The sequence below is a fragment of the Triplophysa rosa genome, linkage group LG9 (genome assembly GCF_024868665.1).
Source record: "Triplophysa rosa linkage group LG9, Trosa_1v2, whole genome shotgun sequence".
Taxonomy (NCBI): Eukaryota; Metazoa; Chordata; class Actinopteri; order Cypriniformes; family Nemacheilidae; genus Triplophysa; species Triplophysa rosa.
Genome location: NC_079898.1, coordinates 21,324,619 through 21,351,383, shown reverse-complemented (window position 1 = coordinate 21,351,383; position 26,765 = coordinate 21,324,619). Strand labels below are relative to the sequence as shown.

The following is a 26,765-nucleotide window of genomic DNA, read 5'->3' as shown; positions in this document are numbered from 1 at the left end:
GTGTATTATATTGCATTTCTGTCAATGGATCCTCCAAAAAATGACACACTGGACCTTTAGGAGTATTTAACCATTTTCCTCTGTGAACTTGCAGGTAGCAGTGGACACAGAAGCAGACACATCTGCCGCCTCTGGAACAGGCGTGTCGGAAGCTTCATCTGAAGCCACAGAGGAAAGCGAATCTCTCCCTACAGACATGGTAACCAATACCTCCTCTGTTACAGAGATCTCCTCCTCGTCCCCACCCAGAGGCCTACAGAGGTGTCTGGTCTCCTAGTTGTAGTTTCCTCCTTATAGAACCTCTGTGTCTTAACTTCCACCTTTAGAATCCTTAGATGTAGATGTTCCTAAAGCTAGAACTCTCGTCTCAGTGCATTTACATGGTCGATGTGTTGTGGAGCGCTGTGTATTAAAAGGGAATAAATGGACATTTGTGTGTCCTGTAATTGTGCCAGAACATTCTTAAAGAAACAAGCATTTTTGTATTTTCTTAGTATTATAATGTTTACACGTTACACTGTGTCTATACTGGATGCATACAATGTGGCAAACAAATATTGCTTCCATTACAATCAATGGAACTGCCAGTGCTTAACGCTGCCTTTTATTTTAAACAGATGGGTAAATAAAGTTATATTAAAGTAGCATAATAGTAAGCTTAATGCTATTTTATTTGTTTTATGTTTAATCACATTCAAATTCCAGCTTTTTGCTATTCTTAAATATCCCATGCAAAGACTACTTTAATTGATTTCCACTGAAAATAAAGTTATTTTCCCATTTTAGTGTTGCTGAAGTGTAGTCTCGAGTTTACAGAGTAGGTCTGTCATGAGGTGATGTGCAGCTTCCAGTGTAGACACTGTGTTAAAGAGCCATAGAGAACAAAGCATCTGTGGATGCAAAAAGCTTCTGATGCACATTAATTATGCAGTACTTAATAAGACTTTTTTTTAGGAATACAGCAAATTGCCTTATTGCGTATGTTTTAAGCGGGGAAAATCTGTGTAATTTTTCATGCTTGTCATTGCATGGTAACTTGTATTTGATTTTTAGTTACTAAGTGCAAAACTGCAATACCAAAAAAGACCCTAGACTCTTTTTATGGCATGTGTTTATATTTTCTGTACCAGTGTGTTTTTTGTGAAAGATTTGTTGGACGTGTTTTGTTTCGTGGAGTGAAACATATGTACGAGAACATTAAGTCAACAAATTTCTGCAAGCATCTATACAAATGACTGCACAATAATGTCTAAGTGCATGTGTATAACGAGTTATTTATTGTTTTTCATGAACGACTGTTTACAATACACATTCTTTGAAATGAAGGTTTTTCCCGCTCAACATTTTAACAATTTAAGTAATAAGTTTATGGTTTATTTATGTTATTTAAGCTGAGTATTTTTTCATTCTGTGCCATGTAAACGCACTGAGCTCTTATGCAAACCTGTGCATGTTCTGTTTTCTTTCTCCAAATACTTTGTGATTGAAGTCATCTTGCAACAGAAGGAAAGAAATAAATTCCAATCAAAAATTTACACTCGCTCGTCTCTTTCTCTCTGTCTGTCAGGAGCAGGGTGCATGGCGGGGGGAACAGACCAGTGACACGCACACACTCGCAAATAACAAACATTTAGAGTCAGACACAGGGGGGTTCTCGAAAATACCATCCACACCAATCCAGCATGCTTATGTATCAGAGACCACCTTGTATTTTCCTCAGAAGGTGGGCTCCACTAATCCCATAGACACAACATTAGCTGTTGCACCAGGTCACCTTACACACTCTCTGACACCTGCCGCAAATACACACATCCCATCAAACACAGAGGACCAGGCGTTAGACAACAGAAGCACACATGACACGCACACACAAATCACAAACAAACCCCAAATGGAGGAGACAGAGCCAATGGCTACAAGCAGATCTTTGGTAAGCGCAGATACACTAGTGTTGAGTTGTCTCACCCTACTTACAACAGACATCATGTTAAAAAACATTGACTTTTTTATCCCTTAAACAAGCATTCTTTCCCTTTTTAATCATTGTCAATTTATTTCAATGAAATATTGGAATAGCCATTTTAATGTGTGAAATGCTGTCTGAGATCAACATTTGTATGAGATTGGATTTAATAACACGTATTTGGGAATGCAACTACATGAGTCCTTAAAATAACCTTTTATTAATCATGAGACACTGAATATTAATATTTAACACATTGACCTTTATGTTTTTATACATTACAAAAGGTGAGGTTTTGAAACATTGAGAGTGACAGTGTGTGCACGTGGCTCACAGAAACAAACCTTAACAAACCTTGTTAAAAATAAAATTCAGAAGGAAATAATGAGCTACACATATCCGGGAACTGTACTGTAGATTAAGTGAACTTTGACATTTATGTATTTATTCACATGTATTTGTCTGACGTTTAATAGTTGCAGAAATTTAGAACATTTTTGGGCTATAGGAAAAAAGCTAGTTGTAAGTCTTCTTATTAAAGTATAAAAATCATTTTTAGTTACAGTATATAACAAGTATATAGCATATAACATAACTGCCAAAGACATTGAGGGATACATCCATCCATCATTCTCCAAAAGCTTATCTTCTTCAGGATCACAGGAGGGCACTATTTACATTAGCAGTCTATCAATACATGCCCATTTCAAATGTCATAATACTGTAAACAGTATGTGAAAGACAAAAGTACTATACATTCTAGGTGTAAAAAGGGTGTGAAGGCATGAATTAAAGAAAATAGGACTGGTATAAAGGTTGAAATATAATCTGGACATATTCAGTCAGGTCAAGGTAACGGTACAAAATATATTTTTTTGTGGTGCACAGAATAAAGAGTCAGGCACTGGGTTTTTGAACAACATGCGAGTAAATAAACCAATAATAAAATTATTTCTATATGCATTTTTATATAATTAGCTACGTTGTTTTAATATCGATGGAATGGAAATGGTTACCCAAATCATGAAAGAAAAACAAACATGCGTGTGTGTTTGTTTGTGTGTCATGTCACACTATCCTCGAAAGTGACGACATTCCAGGAAGTATTCGTAGCCGCGGGTGGGTGGAGTATACCAGGGAAAGAGAGAAAGAGAGAGACACATGAAAAATGAGCAGAATGAAAGCTGAGACAGTTCATTGAAGAAAGAATCGCACCGGAGGGAAGATGAAAAATAAAGAAACAAAAGAGTAAAGCTTGAGTGAGAGAGAAACAGAGAGAGAGGGAGCAGAAAATAAGTGTGAAAGTGTGACAGTGTTTGTGTTTCTCTGTTGGTCAGTGGACACACCCAGTGTGTCACAGTTTGTGCCTTTGTGAACTGTGTTTCAGCCATAGCAGGTGCTCTCTCTCTCTCTCTCTCTCTCTCTCTCTCTCTCTCTCTCTCTCTCTCTCTCTCTCTCTCTCTCTCCNCTCTCTCTCTCTCTCTCTCTCTCTCTCTCTCTCTCTCTCTCTCTCTCTCTCTCTCTCTCTCTCTCTCTCTCTCTCTCTCAGTACACCTGTCATTACCTTAACATGCCTGTTTCTATTACACACCCTTCGTCTGCCACGTAGAACCTCTGCCTCTTCGTGCGCCTGCTGAGCCTCTCTGTGTGATTGTCCAGGTCACAGGTGAAGCTGGGGTCCCGGGTGGATGGTCATCTGACGGTCTCCTCGATGTCTGCCGTGAGAGGGCCATGCAGCTGGAGGTGTGTCTGGATAAAGTGCAAATCAGCCTGAAGGGGTCGAGACAGGGAGTGCAGGACTTGGCCATGCAACACAGCGTTGAGCAACAACTTCACACCTGCCAGGTGATCACACACCTACAGTTCAAAGGTCAAAGGAACCCCTTGTTTTCAACAACGTCAATAATAATGTCAACAGGTTTGTGTGAGGGTTAAGGGAAGGTTATAGTAAATATTTTTACCCTAGTGTGTAACAATCTAGTATGTACATTTCTGGCATTTTGCTGATGGGTTGTGAAATGCTGGCTCAGCAATAGAGGAAGTGCCCTAGATCTGTGTGTTTAACACATCGAACCTGTTGAAATGTCTTGGCTGTCAAAATGCTCCAGTCATCATTTTCTCAGCCTAAATTCACGTCCTGCCACATTCAATTCTCACTATGAGAATTCTCAAATCACTAATACTATGATTTTATACTATAATAATACTAATACTACACATTTGCATTGCCAAAGCATTTGCAGCTGGGCATTTGCAAACGGCGCGACCGTTCCCCGAAACCCCAACCTTTGGAACTCGATCGCGAGTAATGCGATTGCAAATTGACGGAGGTCAATGTTCCGTCTGAACCGCGCGCAGTTTGTACGTCCTGCGCAGTGCAATTTTAGGCTGCTCACAAAAGCCTAATATCTACAAAGTAGGCAAACGTCCACTCAGGAAGCAGCAGCAATTACCTCTACAGTACATCATCTTAAGAAGCAGGTAGATCATATAAGTATGTTTGTCTTTCAGACTGTAATTTCAGAGTAAGCACAAGTCTCTCTTCCTCCCGATGAGTTCAGTACGCGTGAAGGGAGTGGCGTGTAAATAAAGTGCCTTTTCATACTGAACTTGGACGGCTGTTTAAAGCTGTTGACAATTATTTATGATGTAAAGCGCTATTTTCGACAGGCAAATGACACCACACCGCGTCTGTATTATAAACTGCTAATAAACTCGCTCGCAAATATTACTCCTCGCTCGTGTTAAAATCAGTGAAACGCGCACAGTTCTCGTGTTCTGGCAGATTAATCCTTTTGGAATAATGCCCAAAACACTACAATTTTGTAATGGTTTTAATGCAAAAAGCTAATGGTTCACAATGGTATTTTAATGGAAACCATTAATTTCTGTGATGGTTTCTTTTGTTTTTATTAGCAGGGAATTGTTACATTTATAATCTGATCTCTTGAGATCAATGTGTCATATACAGGTATTTTTTGCTTTTTTATATATTTATCATATTTTACATATTATCTTTTCTATCCTCAATGTACGGTATGGGGGGGCGCCAGTTCTTAAAATAGGTTTACAGGGGGGGGCGCTCTTTATGAGGGGGGGGGCGCTCATAAAGGTTAAGAACCACTGCCCTAAAGGGACAAACTGCTCTACAGAGCGTGTAAATATGTTCTCTCCTTTGGCAAAGAAGCAGAAATGTGATGACGTCTTAATGCTGTGTCAGCCGCCGCAGTGCTTCGAGAGGGAGGGGTGTGGGGTGTAGGGAGCTATTAGTTGCAATTCATAACCTCACCTCTAGATGCCGCTACATTTCATACACTGGACCTTTAAGTGTATTGTATTGTCTACTGTCCAAATCCTTTTGGGGCCACATGGATATGTTTGGGTCCGGTGGCTATGGTAACATCAATTATATGACTCTGATGGATTGATGATAGTTAATTTTGCTTTAATTTACTTACATTTTTAGAGCCGAATCACGGACGGTACATACAGTTCCATATCTGTGTTTTGTGGCATTGTAAAGATAAGTGTGTGTAAGTGGGCGGAAGATCATGATTTCATGAATCAGCAATTTACTTTTGTGTCTTATTTACCTTTGAGGCGGTGTGAGGACGCCTGGCTCTCTCTTTTCTTTCTCTTAACAGCACACATAGCAACATGCATGTGCATGTCTACTGACACCCTATTCAAAGGCATGAGTGCGTCAATACGTTAAGAAATTCAGCTTCTCTCTTCTAAAGGAAATAGTATTTTCCTGTGGTTATTTCTGTGCAGATATTTCAGTTTGCGAGAGCTCACTTCCACTCTGAGGTGAGAGTCTGCTGGGTAACAATTCTCTCCTGTCAGTCAAACAGATCCAATATTACTCCAGTCAGTTTCAGCAGGATAAACTTTAGCTGGTGTTCTGTGTCAAAATGAGTTAATTTAGCCTGTCACATCTTTTCTGGCATCTTTTAAAGGCCAAAGAGAGCAAGGATGTTTGTGTTCTTCAGAAATCATCAAAATGTGCTTCTGAAGGTTCTTCGATGCCATAGAAGAACCTTTTGGTTCCATAAAGAACCTTTAACATCTGAAGAATCTTTTCTGTTTCACAAAAGGCTCTTTGTGGCAAAAAAGGGGTTCTTCAGATTATAGTAAGTAAGTAAGAAAGAAAGAGATGGATTTTAAAGAACCTTTGTCTGAATGGTTCTTTGTGGAACCAAAAATGGTTCTTCTATGGCATCGCTGTGAAGAACCTTTTAAGCACCTTTATTTTTAAGAGTGTGGTATTATTAATGCTGTGCTGTTTGTGCTGAGATGTATTTAAGTACTAAAGGAGCTGAATGCAATGTTAGCAACTTTGCTGTTTTCTGCCAGACTTGGCCACTATGAAAGTGTGTGTGATTTTTCAGAACATCTGTTTCAGTCAGACCTGTAAGGTAGTTCAAACATTTTCAGCATTTTCTTTTCTGTCCGTGTAACCTGACTCGCTCATCAAAGATTCAGAGATTCAGCAGGGCTCTAGGACACTGACCTGGTAAACTGTCATAAATACAATACAAACTAAGAAATGTGCAGGCTCTTTATGAGACCATCAAACATGTATGATATAAGATATAAATTTGTGCAAATTTTGTTGCAAATTTTACTTGAACGAGTATGGCAATATAGTGCAAATGTCAACCTTAAAATGAAAAACGTAAGGTTTTACCAAAGGTTTACCATACTGATGTCAATATTTGTTTGATTCAAATACCCACGAGAAGTCTCTCTTTAAAGCATTTTTTTGTGTGTTTTTAAAAGTATAGCTTTACAGTCAGGTATAGGTGAACTGTCACATCCATACGGTCCATACTGTATTACTCAAAAAAATATAGTAACTATTTTGTTCTATAAAGAGCCACCCCTTCTCCATTTGTTGGGTATTATTACTTCTGGTTTGCACATTTTTGTTCACAGAAATCCTACAAAGTATGTTGCCTCCCCAAAATGTCACATCCATAAGCTGTACATGCTACGAAAAACTCGGTCTGTGCTACGAATAAATTTAATAGTATAGCACGCGTGCGAAACAGTTTGCCAGGTACATTAGACAGAGCCTCTTGTTTGTACGAAGTGCGTTTGTCGTTTGTCCTTGTCGAGGTTAACTAATTGCACACCACTATTTATTTTAGTTTTTTTTGTTTAGTTTGTGCAATTAAAACTTGTTTTCCGGCTGCATCGAGTCCATTGAGCTTATGATCTGCGCGATGTTGGAACTGGAAATCGTGGAAGGAATCACGAAAGCAGAATTCTACTATTTAAATAATGTTATGCCCTTTGCTTGTTCTGCGTGTCTATGAGTGAATGAGTTGCACACTAACATGTTACAAGTGTGACACTCGTGGATTTGTCTGTATCTTACTTTACGAGGACATGAACACATGAACTTCATCCACAGAGTTGTTCGAAATTTATTTTACGATCATTTTACTGTTTGAGTGAAGCTACTCTCAAACACACTGAAGCTCAAGCGTCTTCGCGACGACCCACCAAAATAAAAGTCTGCTTAATTTGAACCAGATGATAAAATAATTAACTTGTAGTAAATGTATAAACTGTAGTAAACATTATATGCAGTATATATAATATATATATATATATATATTAATATATATATACTTAAATATTTACTATAGTAAGTTTACTATAGGAAGGTTCAAATATACTATAGTGCACAAGAATTTTACTGCAGTTTACTCTAGTAAATAGAATACTATAGAATACAGTACTATTTGTATGGACAAATGTATTTACAACTGTACAGTAAAGAATTGAAAATACAGAACCCAGAAAAATAAAAAAGGAAAAAATGAATTTGGTAAAAACGAACAATTATATGGCCCTAATTATTTATCCATTTGTATAACGTTAATGGCCTTTTTCAGTTACCTGTCTATTTATGTGATGACCTGCATTTGTGTTTTTTTAAAGATGATAACAGACATATACTTGTGCTACAACTGTTTGGCTTGTGCTACAAAACTTTAAACCTCTGTAGTACATAGTTAACAGCCCTGTCCATAACTCATTCATTTTTCCCTCTTTCAAAATAGAATATTTGTGCATAGACTGATATGTTTTCTGATGGAATAGAACGCTGGAATTGCCCAGTTATAACAGAATATCTTCTTAAAATGTACATTTATATGACATATAGCATAACAATGAAGAGAGCATCCACCAAGCGTGAAAGAAAATCCAGAATTGTCGTGCTCTGTGGATGTCAGTGTTTGCTGCAGGATGTACAGATGGAAAACCACAATCACAATGTCAATTCTGTTTGTTTGATTATTAATGGGAAGTTTGTTCATCTTTGTTTTCCTAAGTAATGTGTCAAATGGAGCATTAAACACCTGTTGCCTGCCTTTCAGCCGTATCTCTTGTTTTGTTCTCTGGTGGATTCAGATCAGTGTGACTGATCTGAATCAGTCTGAATTCACATTCAGACTGAATGTGAATACTATACAAATTTACAGGTCACCAAATTGATGAAATTGAATGAACACTTATTTAAGTGTGTATGTGTGTAGACTATTCTGGTGGAGATTGAGCAGAAGGTCTCCTGTTTTCCCATGTGTGGGCTGAAGGAACAGGAACAACATGAGGCTGAATCGCTCAACACAAAACTCCAGCTGTTAAAGAACAGACTGGTGACCGTCCAGTTACAGCTGCAGAACAAACACAGCAAAGACCAGGTACACACGCAAATCCAGGCAGAATTGTTTGTATCTGTTTCTGTAGGCTGTTTTTTAAGGTTGTGAACAGCGTAATCCAGGTGTTGTGAAGAACAGATTGCATGTGATGGCAGGTGATCATTAGCATGCTAATAGCAGTTAATTTTCACATTTGCCATTTCGGAGGTATTAAATCCAGAAGTGATGCTAGCGAGAGGCTGCAAAGTGTTTGGAAGTGAACTGAGAAAATCAGGGGTGTTACAATGGTGTGTATGTCCCTGTAGGTGTGTGTTGAGAGAGAGAGCCCCCTGCAGGCCAGGTTGACACGCAGCACCAGTGTGCAAGACAGGCTGAGCTCCTCCAGAGGCAAACTGTTCAGACAGAGCAGTCTTCAACAACAGAAGGTACTGTGCACATTAATACACATTTTAAATCATTAGTCTATCCAACACACCTTGTGTTAAAACAACCAAACTCTTTAAAAATCTGCATGTCACACTCTTAAAATGAATGTGTTAATTTTAACACAAAGTTTTGTGTAATTCATTTAACACATTATGTGTTACTTTCAACACACATTGTGTTGACAAGTTTAATGCAAGTTGTGTTGAAAGTAGCACAAAACGTGTTGTCTCAAGAAGTGTTATTTGTAACACAACTGTGTTTAGAGTGCAAAAAAAGATGCATTTTTAGTAGCCCTGTGAACATTTTCAATTATTATGATTGTTACATAAAAATATAAATATAATTTTTCAATCTATCAATCAAAAAGTAAGCTTATAATATTAATTTATTGACTTTTATTATTTTTCTATAGCTCATGTAAAGAAACATATGTAAATTATCTTTTCAATTAAGTTTAATGTTTCAAACAGAAATGTGTTTATGGATTGCCACATCAAGTTTTTAATGTACAATAATAACTAAAAGTTATATAAATTCAGAAGTTATAGACGGGTTCATCAGATGCACGCGCCTGGCCCAAAGTTAACTTCCGGTCTGTTTGGTTATAATAAAACAATTTCTTGTATATTTAATTTACATTAATAATAATTTGCATTAATATTTTACTGTATGGTAATTGTGTTCAATTAAATTAAAACTACTCAACAGTTATTAATTCACTGTGGAGGTCTACCAGAAGTTAAATTTGGGGCATGTAACTTTTATATTGTTGCCGCTGAAACAGTCTATAGAAACAAGAAAACAATACATAATTTTATTATATTTTAACCGAGTCATCAAAAATTATCATTCTGACCATGTTTATCTTTAATCTTTAAAATTCAAGTTATCACAACATTGTTACAGTGGTGACACATTTAAATTAGAAACATTTGCAAAAACATTAAAAAAATTACAAAAACCAAATGTACATTTGCTAAGTGTAAATAAACACGTACTGTATATGAAGAGTTTATTTCCAAAAAGAGATAACTTTATATTAATTGAAATGCACAATAAAAAAACATGATTTTTGAAAAATCTCTTTTTGGAAATAAACTGTTCATATGATCAACAAAAGCACAATGTACATTATACAACACTAGCCCAAAAAAGAAAGTAATCTCTCAGCTCAGTCACTCAGTCCCACTCGCTTTTTTTCAGGAACTGGAGCATGGATTGAACGAACAGAGAGATCTAACCAAAGCCATCTCAATTCAAGGCAGCAGAGCAAGAGCTCACAGCCAGAACACTGAAGAACACACAAGGTATCTACACACACAAACACAGTATACACCGTCACTCCGACACTAACACTCTCTCAATACCCTGCAGCCCTCCAGCAGCAACAGAGAATGAAGACAAGAGACAGGAAGAACAATTAGCAGTCCACAGGAAGTGGACGCACCTTCACAATCGGTTGACCGAGAAAGAAGAGACACAGCAGGGAGAAGACAAAGAACAGGATCCATCTGAGGTCTGAACACACGTGATTCTACACTCATCCAGTGTGAATGGTTTTCCAGAGTGTTTATTTGAACTTTCCATTTGACACTAATCACTAAAATGCAGTCTATTTTTGTGTGTACAGATACTCACTCCATCTGTATGTTTGTGGAGTGAATCAGCCGTTTCTCTTTGTCGTCAAGAGATTCAGTCAAACATCGCACATCTTAAAGAGCTGGAACACTGTGCAGTTACACAGGTGTCAAACACAAAGATGTATATCACACACGCATGTTGGGTTTCCATGTTTTTGGGGAAATATTGCCATTATTTCATTACTCTCATCTCATTGTTTACTAAAGTTTAATATTATTTATTTACTTTGGCTGTTTAACTGTAGCTGTCATACTCTCTGTCTGTCTTCTTTTCAGGACCATCAGTCTCTTGATGAGGGTCTATTTGAAGTGTTGAGTGGTGTAAATCTCACTCTTTTCTCTCTTACACACGCTCTCCTGTTTCAACCAGCCATCTCTCTGCACACTGACATAGAAAACCAGCTGCAGCAGCTACAGGTATACATCCATCCATCTGTTTAATCATCGTCTATCTGGGCATTCATTTCATTTCCTCTCTGGTTCATTGATAGGGTTTATCTGCCGACCTGACCTCCTTGGATGCCGTGTTGACCTCCCAGGGGTCAGAGGTCATAAAGGTGTTAGATTCGGCTTCAGTGGTATCGGAGACCTCATTGTGCCTGGACCAGCTGACGCAGCGTGTGTGTGAAGTTCAAAAGACTCTGACTGAGAAACAGGCACAGATAGAAGACCGACAAAAACAGATTACACAGCTGCAGGTCAGATTTCCAACTGCTTTAGTGCAATTATTATCGGCATAAATGGTATTAGATGTGAACTTAACCTTCAGTGAAATTGCTACATTTTTGTAAACTTAAACACCATACTATGCAAAATACTGTACGTACCTAATTCTGCTGTTATGAAAGGAACCAATAAGATAAGATAAGATAAACCTTTATTTGTCCCACAATGGGGAAATTTCAGTGCTACAGCAGCAAAAAACAGACAAAGTGCAAATATAGAAACAATAATGATAATAGTAATAACTATATCAAACAAATAACACACTAGCGCTAGGATTTACTGAGGGGAGCTCTGATTGTAAAGTCTAACTGCAGTTGGGAGAAAAGACCTACAGTAACGCTCCTTCAGACATTTGGGATGTAACAATGGCTCACTTCGATCCCTTCACCCCTCCCTTTCGAAGCACTACGGCAGCTGACACAGGACAAACATGTCATCACGTTTTCTCTTCTTTGATGTATATTAGATTGCATTTCTGTTAATGGATCCTCCAATTTCACACTGGACCGTTAATTGAATAGCAGTGAGCTTTATATTCAACTGAAAAAGTCTACATCTCCACAGACAAATGCACTAATTGACTCTGAAAGCTGACACTGTACTTATGTGTTTGTATGTGTCATGAAACTGACAGGAACAGAACCCAAGTGCAGACAGCTCTTCAACAAAAGACATTTATTTAACATGGACAAAACAGAACTCAAAATCCCTCGAGGGGGAAAACAAGAACAAAATAGTATAACACAACAAAACTCAAGACTTAAAACATAACTTAGCAAGACCAGGGGCCTCAGGACAAGACGGGGATAAAGACAAACGAACCAGCACAGGACAGCAAACGCAAGGGCATTAAATAGGAGAGGAACAAAAGAGGCATAACGAGGGCAACAGGTGAAGGGCGTAAACTGATAACGGGATAATGAATAAGGAAACAAGGGGGCGGGGCTAAGACAAAAGACATGGGGCTGTCATGATCCTGTCAGCCTAACTAGAAAAACAACTACAAAGAGGACAGGATCATGACAGTACCCCTTCTCCAAGGGACACCACCTGGTGGCCTCAAGGGGGAACACGACATGAACAAAAATCTAAATCAAAACACTACAAAATGGTAACTAAAAAAAGTCCAAAACAGGAGAACACAGAGGAGGCTGGAACCAGAAACACAATCTGGTGGGCCACAAACAGGAACATACTAGCGGCCCAAAGACAGGAACACCCACCGGTGGGCTGCAGACAGGAATATAAGCCAGTAGGCCCGCACCCAGGAACATCTCCTGGGGGGCCCGTAGACAGGAACTCACTTTAGGCCCAGTGACAGGAACACAGGTGGCCACAAACAGGAACATACTAGCGGCCCAAAGACAGGAACACAGATAGGTGGGCCGCAGACACGAACATCTCCCGTGGAGCCCGCAGACAGGAACACACTCAAGGCCTGGAGACAGGAACACAAGAGGGAGGGCCACGGACAGGGGTAGATCCTGGTGTGGATCCCGGCGGCATCGACCCTGGAGGGAATCTCGACGGCATCAACCCCTCAGGAAACCCAGCGGCGTCAACCCTAGAGGGGAACCCGGCAGCATCGACCTCAGGAAGGTACCTCGACCCTGGTGAGGGACCCCAACAGCCTCGACCCTAGAATGGGACCCCAACGGCCTCGACCCTCAAGAGGGACCCTGAGGAGATCAACCCTGGAGGGAACCCCAGGGAGATCCACACTGGAGGGTTCCCAGCGAGCTGTCTGCTGGGTTCTTTGTGGCTGGTTCGTTCTGTCATGAATAGACAGGGAAAGAACCCAATTGCAGGCAGCGGTTAAGGGGTTAACCAAAAACAAGATTTATTTAAACACAAAACAAAGACTCAAGGGGGGGGTTAAACATAATAATATGTTTCTCTCCACACAAAACAAGAGGCTCTGCCATGATTCTGCCACAAGACCAAGAAGGCATGACATGATGAGGCAGAATCATGACAGTATGTCAGCAGTTAGATCTTATCAGGTTTTAACACCCAAAACACTCAAGTTCTCCCTCTCATAACTCACTCTTGTTTGTTATGATATAACAGCACAAATCCTATGTGTCCTGGTAGTGTCAATGTTTATTCCCATGTCCTCTAATATAGATGCAATGTTTATACATACTTCCTACAAATAGCTTGTTGACATGATAGAAATGTAGCATTTCCTCTGTGTTTGTTAAACCCTACAGAGAAAAATGCAAGACGTGCATGACTCAGTACTAACTAACAAGTCAGCCCTTCACCCTACAACTAATGGAGAAACCCACCGTGATCTTCGCTCACTGCTGCAGGTGAGAGCATGCACCTGTGAATAACACCACATGATGTGACAAGTGACGAACGTGTTAAACACTTCTAATGAATACTGAGTGTTCTGAACATGAATGAGTCGAGCTTTAAATGTTTTTCAGAGGAATTAATAAGTCTGCGTTGTTTCTTAGAACTGGTGCTTCTGCATACCCCCGGGCATCTGAGTACAGTATACTGTATGTTCTCCATGGTGCCGTCAATCCCACAATAAGAGGGTGACATTGGACTTTCTTGTTCAAAATGCACTCATAAACTTTCGTTTTTTAGAATTTTACAAGAGGCTCTTTGAAAACGAACTTACAGTACATGCAGAGTATTCTGCCAGGGGAAATCACACTGTGAAGGTGTTAGTGCTTTTTCTTTAAAGGTATAATGAAGGTCAGGCGTGTGTTAACACAGTTCTCACTCAAAAGTGGAAAGGTACGGCTGTGTCATTTTAATGACCACTCACAGTTTGAGGTGTTTGAGATTTTGACCTTTCCGTGTGCAGGCTGTCGCTAGGCCGAAACAAGAGGTGGAAGAGAGAGAGAGCGAACTAGAGGAACTCAAAGAAAAAGAAAGTCAGAGTCAGCCTTCATCTCACCTCACACAGCAAATCAGCACACTGGAGGTACAGCAGGAATGTGTACTTTGGAGACAGAATTTGTCCACAGAAGTGAAATAAATTGGACATTTAGAAAGTCCTCAATAGTATAACGCTGCTGTCCTTCTGAAACCTTGTATCTCCATATTTCGTGATTTTTATTTTTTGCCTTAAATCATTATTATTGGTCACTCTTTAAGATTGTTACTAGGTTTTGCAAATATCTAATCAATAAAAAGTATTAAAAAGTGCTTGTCAACTTTGTCTACACAGTATTCAATCATTTAAAAAGTGCAGTGTTTTTTCCATTTCCTGAAAAACAGTGAATTTGGACATACAAGGTTTCGGAAGTACAGCGACAATAAACAATATATAAATAAAGTGCTTTAAAGAGTATTACATTTTAAAATGTTTAAATGCTTTGTTAAAATTGTAAACATGCACAAAATAGTCGTTTTTTATTTGTATTGAAAGGGATAGTTCACCCTAAAATAAAAATTCTGTCATCATTTATTCACCCTTATGTCATTTAACACCCATATGACTATTTCTTCTGTGGAACACAAAAGAAGATTTTTTGAGAAATGTTTCAATAGTTTTGTGTCCATTCAATGAAAGTAAATGGGGGTCAATGTTGTTTAGTTACCAACATTCTTCAAAATACCTTCCTTTGTGTTCTGCAGAAGAAAGAAAGTCGTACAAGTTTGGAATGCCATGAGGGTTAGTAAATGATGACAGAATTTTCTTTTCTGGGTGAACTTTTTTAAAAGTCACTTTTAATAGTCACTTTTAATAATGTAATGATATATGATATTTTCAGTTGTGAGATTACACTATTATAATGACACGTGTATTTTCTCTATTGACAATGTGAAGCTGACGTCACTCCCTATGTTGCATGTTGCAGAGGCGCCGCCATCTTGGGAGGATCATACTCCACTGCTATTATTGTTTTGATATGTGTCGTTACTTGTTACTTTTATATATGGAGAAATCAAAAGTGAAAGAACCAGGGGATTTTCCTGAACGACTCTGCGTAATGCTATTGCAGTTTTTAAAGCAGCAAAACCGACCTACCATGGTTATATGTCCTAATCAAACAAGAAAAACAAAACACTGCATTGAACACACTGGCAGCAATCCTCCCGAGATGGTGCAACATTCAACATGGCGTGACATAGCTTCACTTTCTCTATAGGGGTGGGCACTACAGAAGACTTACTAAACAGGGCAAAATAGCGCGAGAGCGTAATTTAAAAAAAGCGCAGATGGGACTGGAAATTTCTGCGGGTGATTTACTAACAAGCCACACATCAAAAAACACAGGCGCAATATCTCATTCCCATAATGACCAACGCAATCTACTAAGAGGAGTGCAGGGTTTAAGACATGCTTTTTAGGGTGTTAAATAAAGCCGCAAATACCAGTACAATGACCAGCATAAACCTTAGTAAATCACGTTGCGTGATTGATTTAAATACTCTCCTCCCATAAAGTTTGCATCTGAAGAGGAAACTCCTACACATGTATATGCCTATGCAATAAGGTCAGTTGCAAACAGCTGTGTCCATGCCTTTTCTGCGCTAATTTTTGTGTCTTTAATAAATACCGACAATAGTATGTTTATGCCAAAAGAGGTGTTTGCGCTGCCGCAAGCTGTTAGTAAATCTGGCCCTTATATACAGTAAATCTGGCCTTATATAAATCTGCCTATAACATAATATCCCCACTCTGCAGGCGGTTCTGGACAGTGTGTGGAGTGATCTAGAAGAGCGCTGTGGAGCTGTGCAGTGGAGTCTAGATCAGCAGCAGATGAGCGAGAGAATACTGAAGGGTCTCCAGATACTCCTGCATGTGGGGACAGAGAAACTCACCTGCACCTCAAACCTGGAGCTCAAGAATGCAGCACAGCTACACACAGAGCTAAGCACACACACGGTACGTGTAACACGCATTGACAACAGACCTCAAAACAAACTATTTCAACTGCACAAATGCAAACATTTCAAAAACATCTGCAAAGACCACCAGAACAGGCCACTCTCTCATTTATCTTGTGAATCGACACAGAAGTTTTACCTGTCTCTGGGCTCTCACCTGCGGAGACTGCAGCAGCTGAGTTTGCGGATGTCAGACAGCGCCCCCTCTGGCTGGGAAACTGCAGTGTCTGAAATGGAAAGTCAAGTGTCCAGTGTATTGCATCAGGCTCAGGGTGTCGGAACAGTTCTGCATTCAGCGCTACAGGTACGAGAGAGAATTATACAATTCTGATGTGTAATGACACTTTTATAGTGTTTCTAAAAGTGAAGGGTGGGTGGATGGATAGATAAATAAATAAATTCACTAATGAGTATGTGAATGGATGGATCATTGAATGAGCAAGGATTAAAACTGAGCCAACAATTACATAAATTCATTTCAGTTCTTGGTATTTTTTCAGGTTTGGACTCACTGTGAGGAAAATCATTCCTGGTTAGAAATGCTGCTACAGGGCTTAGACACTCAACTTCCCATAATGCCTCTGCGACAACAAACTGAGGAGCAGCTGAGCAAAAATCTTTCAGTCTATCAGGTGACACTTAATGTACTATATTTAGCATATTGACCCACATGTATACCTTTAAAAACAAAAGAGGGATATTGAGAGATTTTTCACTTCACGTTTATCGTGGCACTCACGGGTTTTCACATCATGGTTATTCGTGGTAACAATATTATCTTAATATCTATTTATATATAGTTTAAAATTGTGTTTATTTTATTTGTATATTTAGTTTTTGTAAATTTTGTTTATTTTTGTTTATTATTTACAGAGTTTGTAACCATTGTGGCTCTTATGGCAAAACCTTTAAACGGGTGCTGAATTATTTACGACACCCTATGAGAGATCCTTGATTTACTCCATCTCTTTTGTTTATTATAGAGTGTTCAGGCGGTTCTGGAGGAGAACAGAGCTCGGGTCGGTCTGGTTCTGGATGAGGGCTGCAGACAGCAGTGGCAGATTTCATTCAGTGAAGTGGGCATTCCTATGCATATAATAGGCGTATCTACTTTAAGACTTGAGCAGCGATTGGCTTCTCTTCAGAGAAGGGTGGAGCAGGGACTGGACTCCACCCACCGGCTAAAACAGCTTTGGAACAGGTGAATGTGATATGCAGTCATGTAGATGTTTAATAAGATGTGAATATGTAGAAGGCATAATGCATGGAAAAGAGGACTGTATATAAATCTATCACTGCTGTACATTTTTCTAGATACCGAAGGGATTCTGAGGCTTTGAATGAGTGGATGGACCAAGCTAAAGAACACCTGCACACATGGAAAGATGACGTGATCTCAGGTGACCAGGAAGCAGACAAAGCCCTTTCCTTCTCCAAGCAGTTTACAGTAAGTGTATATAATAATAATAATAATAATTTATGGCAAAAAAATAAAAATCCCGAAAGATGGAGATACAAGGACAGCAGCATATGATTCTGTTTGACTTGTGTGTTTGTGATGTTTTTGAAACAGGAGTTTGTTAAAGAGCTGGAGGAAATATCTGCCCTAAAGGCATCAGTCATCGGTTCTGGATCTTTGATCCTGATGCTCGGTGAACGAGAGCAAAACGTTGAGACACAAAAGAACAACAAAACCAGTGTTGCTCGTAAAACATCCTCTAGAAATACAGAAGACCTACAGCCATCTAAATCGAGCAACGTCCCTGAAGAATTCTCATCAGTAGATGTCACCGCTTCATCTGCTGCTGAGGACAATTTAGAAACCATGTTTTCCTCATGTCAAAACATAACCTCAACGGAAACCCATGCTACAACAAAGAGTTTAGATACGGATTTTGCCAAATCTAGTTATTCTCAAGAATGTGTTCAAGACGTTCTTCCAACAGACGTTAATTCGGACATCTCTGCAACCGAGCACATTTTCTCATTAGACAGTGTCACAAATAAAGACAGTGCCTCTGAGGAAACAGCTTCATCCACACAAGGATTGTCTGTTAAACCGGACACGATTCTGTCTCCAGTTCTGCTGTCTCTTCAGTCCCAGTTATCTCAAGTGGAGCAGGACTGGGTGGAGATTCACTCAAACATACCCGCCGTCCAACATAAACTGCATCAGGTATATTTACATTTATAGATTTGGCAGACCATATCATTCTAAGTGACAAAGTATTCAACAATTCAGTACGTGTTTCCTAAGATTGAACCCACAACTTTGAACTTACAAACCCCATGCATTTTTAAAAAATCCTGTATATTGCTAAAGTTTTCCTGTTTTGGCGTATTGTCTCTCTGGAAGAGAATATTAAAGGTGTTAAAGTTTGTCATGAAGGTCAGGTGGCCATCCAGGCATGATTTCCAGCAGCAGATGAGATCTGTAAAGAATACAGTCCCTTTTCTATCATTTCACCCATTATCAGGCGTCTTTTTCTGGTCCTCATATCCTTTTTTCTGTGATTACATATATCACCCCTCACCACCTTCCACAGTTTTCTTCTTCGCCCTTCTTCGCTAGTGCATTTTCTCTCCATCTCTTCCTTTCTCCTCATTCTCTCATCTGTTTTAATCTCTCTCTTCCTCAGGATGTGGTGGAGAGGCAATCTCCCGAAGGACTGCTGGTTTATGTGTGTGGCTGGATTACAGGTGCTGAGAGCAGGTTACAGGCGGCCGAGCGAGAGGGTCACAGCACCTGCACTGCCACAGAGCTCAGAAACCTGCTCAAAACATATCAGGTATATCTCCATCTCTCTCTCTCTCTCTCTCTCTCTCTCTCTCTCTCTCTCTCTCTCTCTCTCTCTCTCTCTCTCTCTCTCTCTCTCTCTCTCATCCTCTCTCTCTCTCTCTCTCTCTCTCTCTCTCTCTCTCTCTCTCTCTCTCTCTCTCTCTCTCTCTCTCTCTCTCAAATAAAATGCACTTTATTGTTGTCAAAAAAGTTGTATTTGTATTACCAAAGTGTTTGCATTGGCATACAACAATAATTATGCACCACGAGTAATAAAGTTAAGTAGCAACAGCACAATAAATAAAATAATTCAGAGTAAGCATAGGAAGAAAATAGAAAATATAATGATATGATATGATATAATATTATATTATAAAAATTAAAAACGGTTAATTCTTATTTCTTATAATAAATATCTACGTCAAATTATTTGTACATCGAAGTTTTTGTAAGTAACTAGTTTATGTTTATTTCTCATCCATCTCTCTTTGCAATTTTTGTCCAGGAGATGAAGCGAGAGATGAGCTGTCAGCAGATGGCTATTGAGTTTTTTAATCAGTGTGAGCTGAAGAGAGTCGGGTTCGACTCACACACTTGCAGGTACAAACACACTGCCTTTGCTGAAAGTGTGGGGGACGTCTATCTGCGCTGGCTCACTCTGCAGGCTTGTCTGACTACACGGGTGAGTTTGTCAATATAAATGAAACAAAAAAACATAACAGACATTAAGTTAGACATTTGCATTGTCCTCATGATGGTGGACAGACAAACACACAGAGGAACAATTTAAGCAGTGCTGTTTTTCTCAGATCCGACATACTGAAGAGCTGGTGAGGATCTGTGCTGAGCGTGAGAGTAAACTCCAGCTCTTGCAGAACTGGGTTAGAGGTCAAAAACGGTGGATGCGATTGGCTGAAAGGCCGGTCAGTCGCTCGTTTGCCAAGAAGAGCCTGAAAGACTGTGAAGTATGTGGTGTTTGATTCTTTATAACTGATTATGTTGATGCTCACGTACAGTATAGAAAGCTTTATAAACCTCTAAGATTTAACAGTAATTGATTTATATTCAATTATAGGAGATAAGGGAGACATTGAAATCCAAATTCTCTGAACTTGCTGATCTGAGGATGAGGAGACTTACTCCTGATGAAGAACATGGAGATGAACAATTCTTGTCAAGAGTTGAAAATCTATCCCGATCGTTGATCGATCTTTCTCAGCAGGTACAGACACGGAAGCTTCTGAACTGCTTAAAAATTTGTTTCATTTTTAATAAAGGAATTTAACAAAAATGCAATTTATAGGGTATAGACCTTGGGAATAGTCTGCTGCACGTGTGTAACGTGTGGTCTCAGTTTGAAAGTGGGATGAATCAGGCAGTTCTGAACACAATGAGGATCGGCCAATCACTAGAGTACTGCCACGCCCCTCTGCTCTCCCTCTCCGCCCTCCAGAGCCACATTGATAAGCTACAGGTTCTGTCAATCACTATATTTTCCAAAGTGAATGTTACAGTTAATTATGTATTTTTAATATAATTTGAGTCTTAATAAATTAAACACTGAACAAATGTTACAGACAGAGATTGTCATTACTGAGGGCTTGTTTGTGTCTGTAGGTCCTCAAAGCCAAAGCAGAGGAGTTTGACATGATGTGGGAGGTTCTTAGAAAAACATTCTCAATCCTTATTGGTGGAATTAGTGCAGACTCCGCACAGATATTGTTGGAGCAACTAGAAAAAGAAAAAGCAGGGTAAGATTTCATACTTGCCAGCACAAAAAAAAACATGCATATGTGTGTTTGTGCTTAAATATCTTTGTGTTGTGCTCTAGGTGGTCTGGGATTAAGGAAAAGGTGACACACATCTTGCAATGGTCACAAAGTCTTCTGAAGATGTGGCAGAGGTACTCCATTATGAAACACACCTGCTCAGAGCAACTCCAGCATTACAAAGAGCAACTCGCCACACACACTAAAACACCAGCTGATCACGAACAACTTACATACAACGTTGAGGAGCTGAAGACAGTGAGTACAGTCCAAACACACTACATGTCTGAACACATTAAGGATGTATTATTTTTTTACTTTATTGTTAAAGGAACACTCCACTTTTTTTGGAAATAGGCTCATTCTCCAACTACCCCAGAGTTAATAAGTTGAGCAGGCGCAGTGATATCACGCAGCGCATTTCCACATGTGAAATGCGCTGCGTGATATCACTGCGCCTGCTGCGGCCATGTTACAGCAGCAAACTTCCTTGATTATTACGCCGGAATGGGAGTATAGTTCCTAATCATATCGGCCTAGAAAATCGCTACTTTTACTTTTATGCCAGTCTTAGCACACGATGTAACTACAGAAGAGTCCAGTTTTAAATGGAAAAATATCGAAACTCTTTGGTCATTTTTGAACGCGATGCTACTGGTCCAATTGGATTCAATTATCTATGCTAAGCTATGCTAAAAGTGCTATCGCCAGACCCGGAGATCGGTTGAATAGATTCCAAAAGGTAAAACTCAACTTATTAACTCTGGGGGAGTTGGAGAATGAGTCTATTTCCAAAAAAAGTGGAGTGTTCCTTTAATACTTATTTCTTTATTATTATTTATTATTGTATAATTTATTGTTGTTAAATGCTCCCTCATTTGTAAGAAATTTGAATAAAAGCTAAATTAATAACTGTACATGGAAAATATATTGTATTTCATCTCCTTAGGTGTTACAGAAAAGTACGGAGACTCTGCAGGTTGATGTGGAACAAATGCTTGAAGCATCTAAAGATCTGATAGAACAGATGGATGTTGAAGATGCTGTTTTCATCAGGTCAGAGTGCCGCTTGTTAACCCGCGGTTACCTGCAATTAAACCAAACTCTAGCAGGAAGAATTCAACACATGCAGGTGAGACTCATATTAACTCACATCTTTGTGGCAGCGTTAAAATCATAGAAAAAATATCAGCATATACTTGTTGAAATGACATTAGGATGAGTAATACAAACTATTGTTTTAATATAGTTGAATGTGTCTGTTCAGGAGGATCTTGAACAGTTTCAGGAGTTCAAAAGATTACTTCAGTCCCTTGAAACACAGTTACAACAGTGGGAAAGTAACCAAAGGACGGACGGCCAGCACACAGACATTTCTGAGGTGATAAATACATTCACGTGCAAAATGCACCATGTCAAGCTAAAGATATGTTAAAGACCACAAGAGTTTGAAAGAGGATTTGAAAAAAAAAGAAATTTGGGCAAGATATAGGCCTATCAAATTTTTTAATATCCAAAAAGCTTTAATTATAACAAATATGAACATATACACTCACCTAAAGGATTATTAGGAACACCTGTTCAATTTCTCATTAATGCAATTATCTAATCAACCAATCACATAGCAGTTGCTTCAATGCATTTAGGGGTGTGGTCCTGGTCAAGACAATCTCCTGAACTCCAAACTGAATGTCAGAATGGGAAAGAAAGGTGATTTAAGCAATTTTGAGCGTGGCATGGTTGTTGGTGCCAGACGGGCCGGTCTGAGTATTTCACAATCTGCTCAGTTACTGGGATTTTCACGCACAACCATTTCTAGGGTTTACAAAGAATGGTGTGAAAAGGGAAAAACATCCAGTATGCGGCAGTCCTGTGGGCGAAAATGCCTTGTTGATGCTAGAGGTCAGAGGAGAATGGGCCGACTGATTCAAGCTGATAGAAGAGCAACTTTGACTGAAATAACCACTCGTTACAACCGAGGTATGCAGCAAAGCATTTGTGAAGCCACAACACGCACAACCTTGAGGCAGATGGGCTACAACAGCAGAAGACCCCACCGGGTACCACTCATCTCCACTACAAATAGGAAAAAGAGGCTACAATTTGCACGAGCTCACCAAAATTGGACAGTTGAAGACTGGAAAAATGTTGCCTGGTCTGATGAGTCTCGATTTCTGTTGAGACATTCAAATGGTAGAGTCAGAATTTGGCGTAAACAGAATGAGAACATGGATCCATCATGCCTTGTTACCACTGTGCAGGCTGGTGGTGGTGGTGTAATGGTGTGGGGGATGTTTTCTTGGCACACTTTAGGCCCCTTAGTGCCAATTGGGCATCGTTTAAATGCCACGGCCTACCTGAGCATTGTTTCTGACCATGTCCATCCCTTTATGACCACCATGTACCCATCCTCTAATGGCTACTTCCAGCAGGATAATGCACCATGTCACAAAGCTCGAATCATTTCAAATTGGTTTCTTGAACATGACAATGAGTTCACTGTACTAGAATGGCCCCCACAGTCACCAGATCTCAACCCGATAGAACATCTTTGGGATGTGGTGGAACGGGAGCTTCGTGCCCTGGATGTGCATCCCACAAATCTCCATCAACTGCAAGATGCTATCCTATCAATATGGGCCAACATTTCTAAAGAATGCTTTCAGCACCTTGTTGAATCAATGCCACGTAGAATTAAGGCAGTTCTGAAGGCGAAAGGGGGTCAAACACCGTATTAGTATGGTGTTCCTAATAATCCTTTAGGTGAGTGTATATCTAATATTGAACAATGAACCATCTGACAGAAATGATCAGTGCAAGATGAGTCATCAATACTTTGGTCCATATTCCTGGAATAGATCATGCATATACAGACACAGAAAATAAATCTACAAAATTAAACCTCAGGAGGGACATAAAGTAATCCAACAGCAATGTGAAAGACTGACAGCATGACAAGACACAGGAAAACTGTGATAATATTTTAACTTTCCCTAAATACATGTACAAACGTTACTATTGTGTTGCCTAAAAGCGAATATGAACTTGTTTTCTTTGCAGTATTTGAGGTCTAAAAAAACAGAGCACCTTTTCTGTTATTTTGACCTGTTTCTTCAGTTTTCATTTTCTGTAAATAAATGCTAATAAAAATAATCTTTTTAGTTGAAGTTTGGTAGAAATATCGTTAGTAGTTCACAAAATAAAACAAAAATAATAATTTTACCTAAACACATACATGACAGAGAAAGTTCTGGCATGAAACTCTAGATGGCGCAGTCTTATAGTCTAACCCATTCTGACATAATAACTTTACCACACGGCACAGCTGATTGGTTCCTTCTGTATCAGCAGCCAATGAGCTTGTTGCTCAACGTTTAAATCGTGGCTAGTGATTTTCGTAGCAGTGCAGCGCACTTCAGTAACCCTCCTCCTTCCCCAGCTCCACTTGCATAGATCAGACTGCTACAAGGTGATCTTATATGTTACGGAGGTTATTCATATATGTTATATGTGCAGCAGCAGCATTCCTTACATGCACACAGCAGCATGTTGTGGATGTATTGGCAGTAGCAAGTCTACAGTATGTACTTGCTCCGCCGCAGCAGCGTAGCAGATCGATTCCGCCCAGACCAAATACATTTATATGTCATGTACACAACCATGCTAAACCCTCCGAGAGTTTGCTGTATGTATGAATACCAAATGAATAAACATTTTGGAGGAACTGACATGGACTTTATTTTGTTTGTGTTTCCAGTCGGGTCTGATGGAGCTCAGTTCTATCTCTCCTGATCTGGATCTGCTGAACACGCTGAGCTACAGACTGACGCTCGGTGACTCTGTGACTCACAGACTGCAGAACCTGAACAGGATGTGGACACAGGCCTCTGCACACGCTCAGGAGAGATGCAGGTGATTGTCCCAATCCTCTTTTTTAGTTCTTCAAAAGTGAAAAACACCTTATTTAGATGGTACAATATAAGCACATACACATACAAAGTACTGTGCATTTATAATCGGTTCATGTGTGCATGTGTGTGTAGTGAGTTACAGGCAGCCAGTCTGCGGCAACAGAGCTTCGAGCAGAAATGTGAGAGCTGGCTGGTTTTCCTACAGCAAATGGAAGACAGTTTGGCTGTAGAAATCTCATCAACTTACCCTGGACTAAGAGAACAACAACGCACACACCAGGTACAACAGTCACACACGGAGCCTAAACGCACCCATTAGAGATGCAATAAAGTGTGTGTACAAGAGTGTACAATATGTTTGAAAGAAAATGTCAAATAAAATGTATAGTTGATTTAAAAATTATTTTGTATGACGTGCTGGTATGTACTGTACGTGTGCACACACACATAGGCATTTGAATGACAAGGATTTAGAAGGACAAACGTCAGGCTATTTTTATCCATATGATGTAGGTCAAGCCAGGACACACACAAGCACTCCACATGTGAATCATAGATTCAACCATGTATTAAATCTCACATTTAATCTTTTCTAGTGTTTTCAGGCTGAGTTGTCTTTAGGCCATCAGATACTTCACACCGTAATCAGTGAATCTCTCCTTCTGTTGCACAAGGGGGAGGTGGAAGACAGGTAATGTTTCCCAGCATGCAACTCTGCTCATGACATAATGTATCATATCGCTGGTTTTAAAGAGTATCTTTGAAAAAGATTATATCTTTGGCATAAATTAGATTTATAGTGAACGCCCTGTGTGTTCCCTCAGGAGTGACTTTCTGTTAAAACTGTCCCAGTTGAGAGAACACTGGCAGGGGGTGGTGCAGAGAGCAGCTCAACGGCGCGCTCTTGTGGAGGGGCTGATACAGCAATGGCGCCTTTACACACACACACTGCAGAAACTCCGTAGGCTCCTCACACTCACGCACACACTTCTGTCACCCGCTGGTCCCACCCACTGTAGTGTTCTGCAGCTGCGACTCTCTTTAGATGATCTGAAGGTGAGCAATGTTCAAAGACAATCTTTCTGTACACTGTATTTTGCATGATTAAGATTTGCTTCCATTTGACTCATGATTATGGAAATAAATATATTGGAATTTGGAATTTATTTTATTTTGATGTAAGTTTTCTTATTTTAAATTCTCCAAATAAACCTTTTGAAGTAAAATGTCCATGGTTAACCCTTATATGGTGTTTAGGTCTGTGGGACATTTTTGTGGATTTTTTTTCAATCTCTGACATTTATATTTATTCAAGATACAGGAAACTGTTTTTTCACACCCATATCAAGAATTTAACTTTTTTATTTGTTAACTTTTAATTTTTTTAATCAATGTGATTTAACAGAGGGAAACTTTTTTGTTGCCATTTTTAAGCATATGCTGTCTCTGTTGCTTTTTTTCTCTGTGTGGTTTTTAAACCCCAATAAATGTGTATTAGTTTAATTAAATTAAATTCACGTTTATTTGTACAGCACTTTTCACAGTTTATTGCAAAGCAGCTTTACACAAGGGCACAATACAAAACACACAAATAAACAGGTTAATAAATAAACAATATTATTATTATTACAATGAATCAATTAATGTTGTGCCATTATTGATCAACAATTTGATTGAACATTATTATTATTCAGTATTACTATTTATTGTTGCATTAAGTAACCGCTGCCAAAATTTAAAATTTATTTTGTATTTATTTTACTCTCCACCTCTGTTCAGCGTACTGAGCTGTTGTTTCAAAGGTCAGTGTCTGCCTATCTGTGTGTGATGGAGGTGGGCAGGCAGCTGTTCTCTGTGAGTGACATGCAAACACAGACACAGCTGCAGACAGACCTGGCCACCCTTCAAGAGGACTGGGAGCAATGCCAGTGCATGCTAGGAAAGAGAAAGACGCTCACGTCTGACATCATCAAGGTAATTGGGTTTGAAATGTTACCTTTTTATTGACTTGCTCACCTGC

General features: G+C 39.4%; 1 protein-coding gene across 1 annotated transcript in view; it reads left to right on the top strand.

Annotated features, from left to right (window-relative positions):
- syne2b (spectrin repeat containing, nuclear envelope 2b) overlaps positions 1–26,765 on the top strand; it is a 103,608-nt gene that overhangs the window by 56,415 nt on the left and 20,428 nt on the right. Inside the window, exons 78-109 of the mRNA XM_057341347.1 lie at positions 95–268; positions 1,568–1,930; positions 3,623–3,808; positions 8,515–8,679; positions 8,943–9,062; positions 10,267–10,370; positions 10,438–10,579; positions 10,694–10,807; positions 10,980–11,120; positions 11,195–11,401; positions 13,643–13,744; positions 14,254–14,373; positions 16,084–16,284; positions 16,417–16,590; positions 16,787–16,918; positions 17,270–17,487; positions 17,601–17,733; positions 17,860–18,462; positions 18,926–19,075; positions 19,571–19,747; positions 19,875–20,030; positions 20,141–20,287; positions 20,369–20,539; positions 20,683–20,816; positions 20,897–21,092; positions 21,784–21,966; positions 22,102–22,215; positions 24,592–24,746; positions 24,878–25,025; positions 25,342–25,436; positions 25,570–25,801; positions 26,525–26,719. Of these exons, the coding sequence (XP_057197330.1) occupies positions 95–268; positions 1,568–1,930; positions 3,623–3,808; positions 8,515–8,679; positions 8,943–9,062; positions 10,267–10,370; positions 10,438–10,579; positions 10,694–10,807; positions 10,980–11,120; positions 11,195–11,401; positions 13,643–13,744; positions 14,254–14,373; positions 16,084–16,284; positions 16,417–16,590; positions 16,787–16,918; positions 17,270–17,487; positions 17,601–17,733; positions 17,860–18,462; positions 18,926–19,075; positions 19,571–19,747; positions 19,875–20,030; positions 20,141–20,287; positions 20,369–20,539; positions 20,683–20,816; positions 20,897–21,092; positions 21,784–21,966; positions 22,102–22,215; positions 24,592–24,746; positions 24,878–25,025; positions 25,342–25,436; positions 25,570–25,801; positions 26,525–26,719 (5,652 nt within the window). The remainder of the gene's footprint in view (positions 1–94; positions 269–1,567; positions 1,931–3,622; positions 3,809–8,514; positions 8,680–8,942; positions 9,063–10,266; positions 10,371–10,437; positions 10,580–10,693; positions 10,808–10,979; positions 11,121–11,194; positions 11,402–13,642; positions 13,745–14,253; positions 14,374–16,083; positions 16,285–16,416; positions 16,591–16,786; positions 16,919–17,269; positions 17,488–17,600; positions 17,734–17,859; positions 18,463–18,925; positions 19,076–19,570; positions 19,748–19,874; positions 20,031–20,140; positions 20,288–20,368; positions 20,540–20,682; positions 20,817–20,896; positions 21,093–21,783; positions 21,967–22,101; positions 22,216–24,591; positions 24,747–24,877; positions 25,026–25,341; positions 25,437–25,569; positions 25,802–26,524; positions 26,720–26,765) is intronic.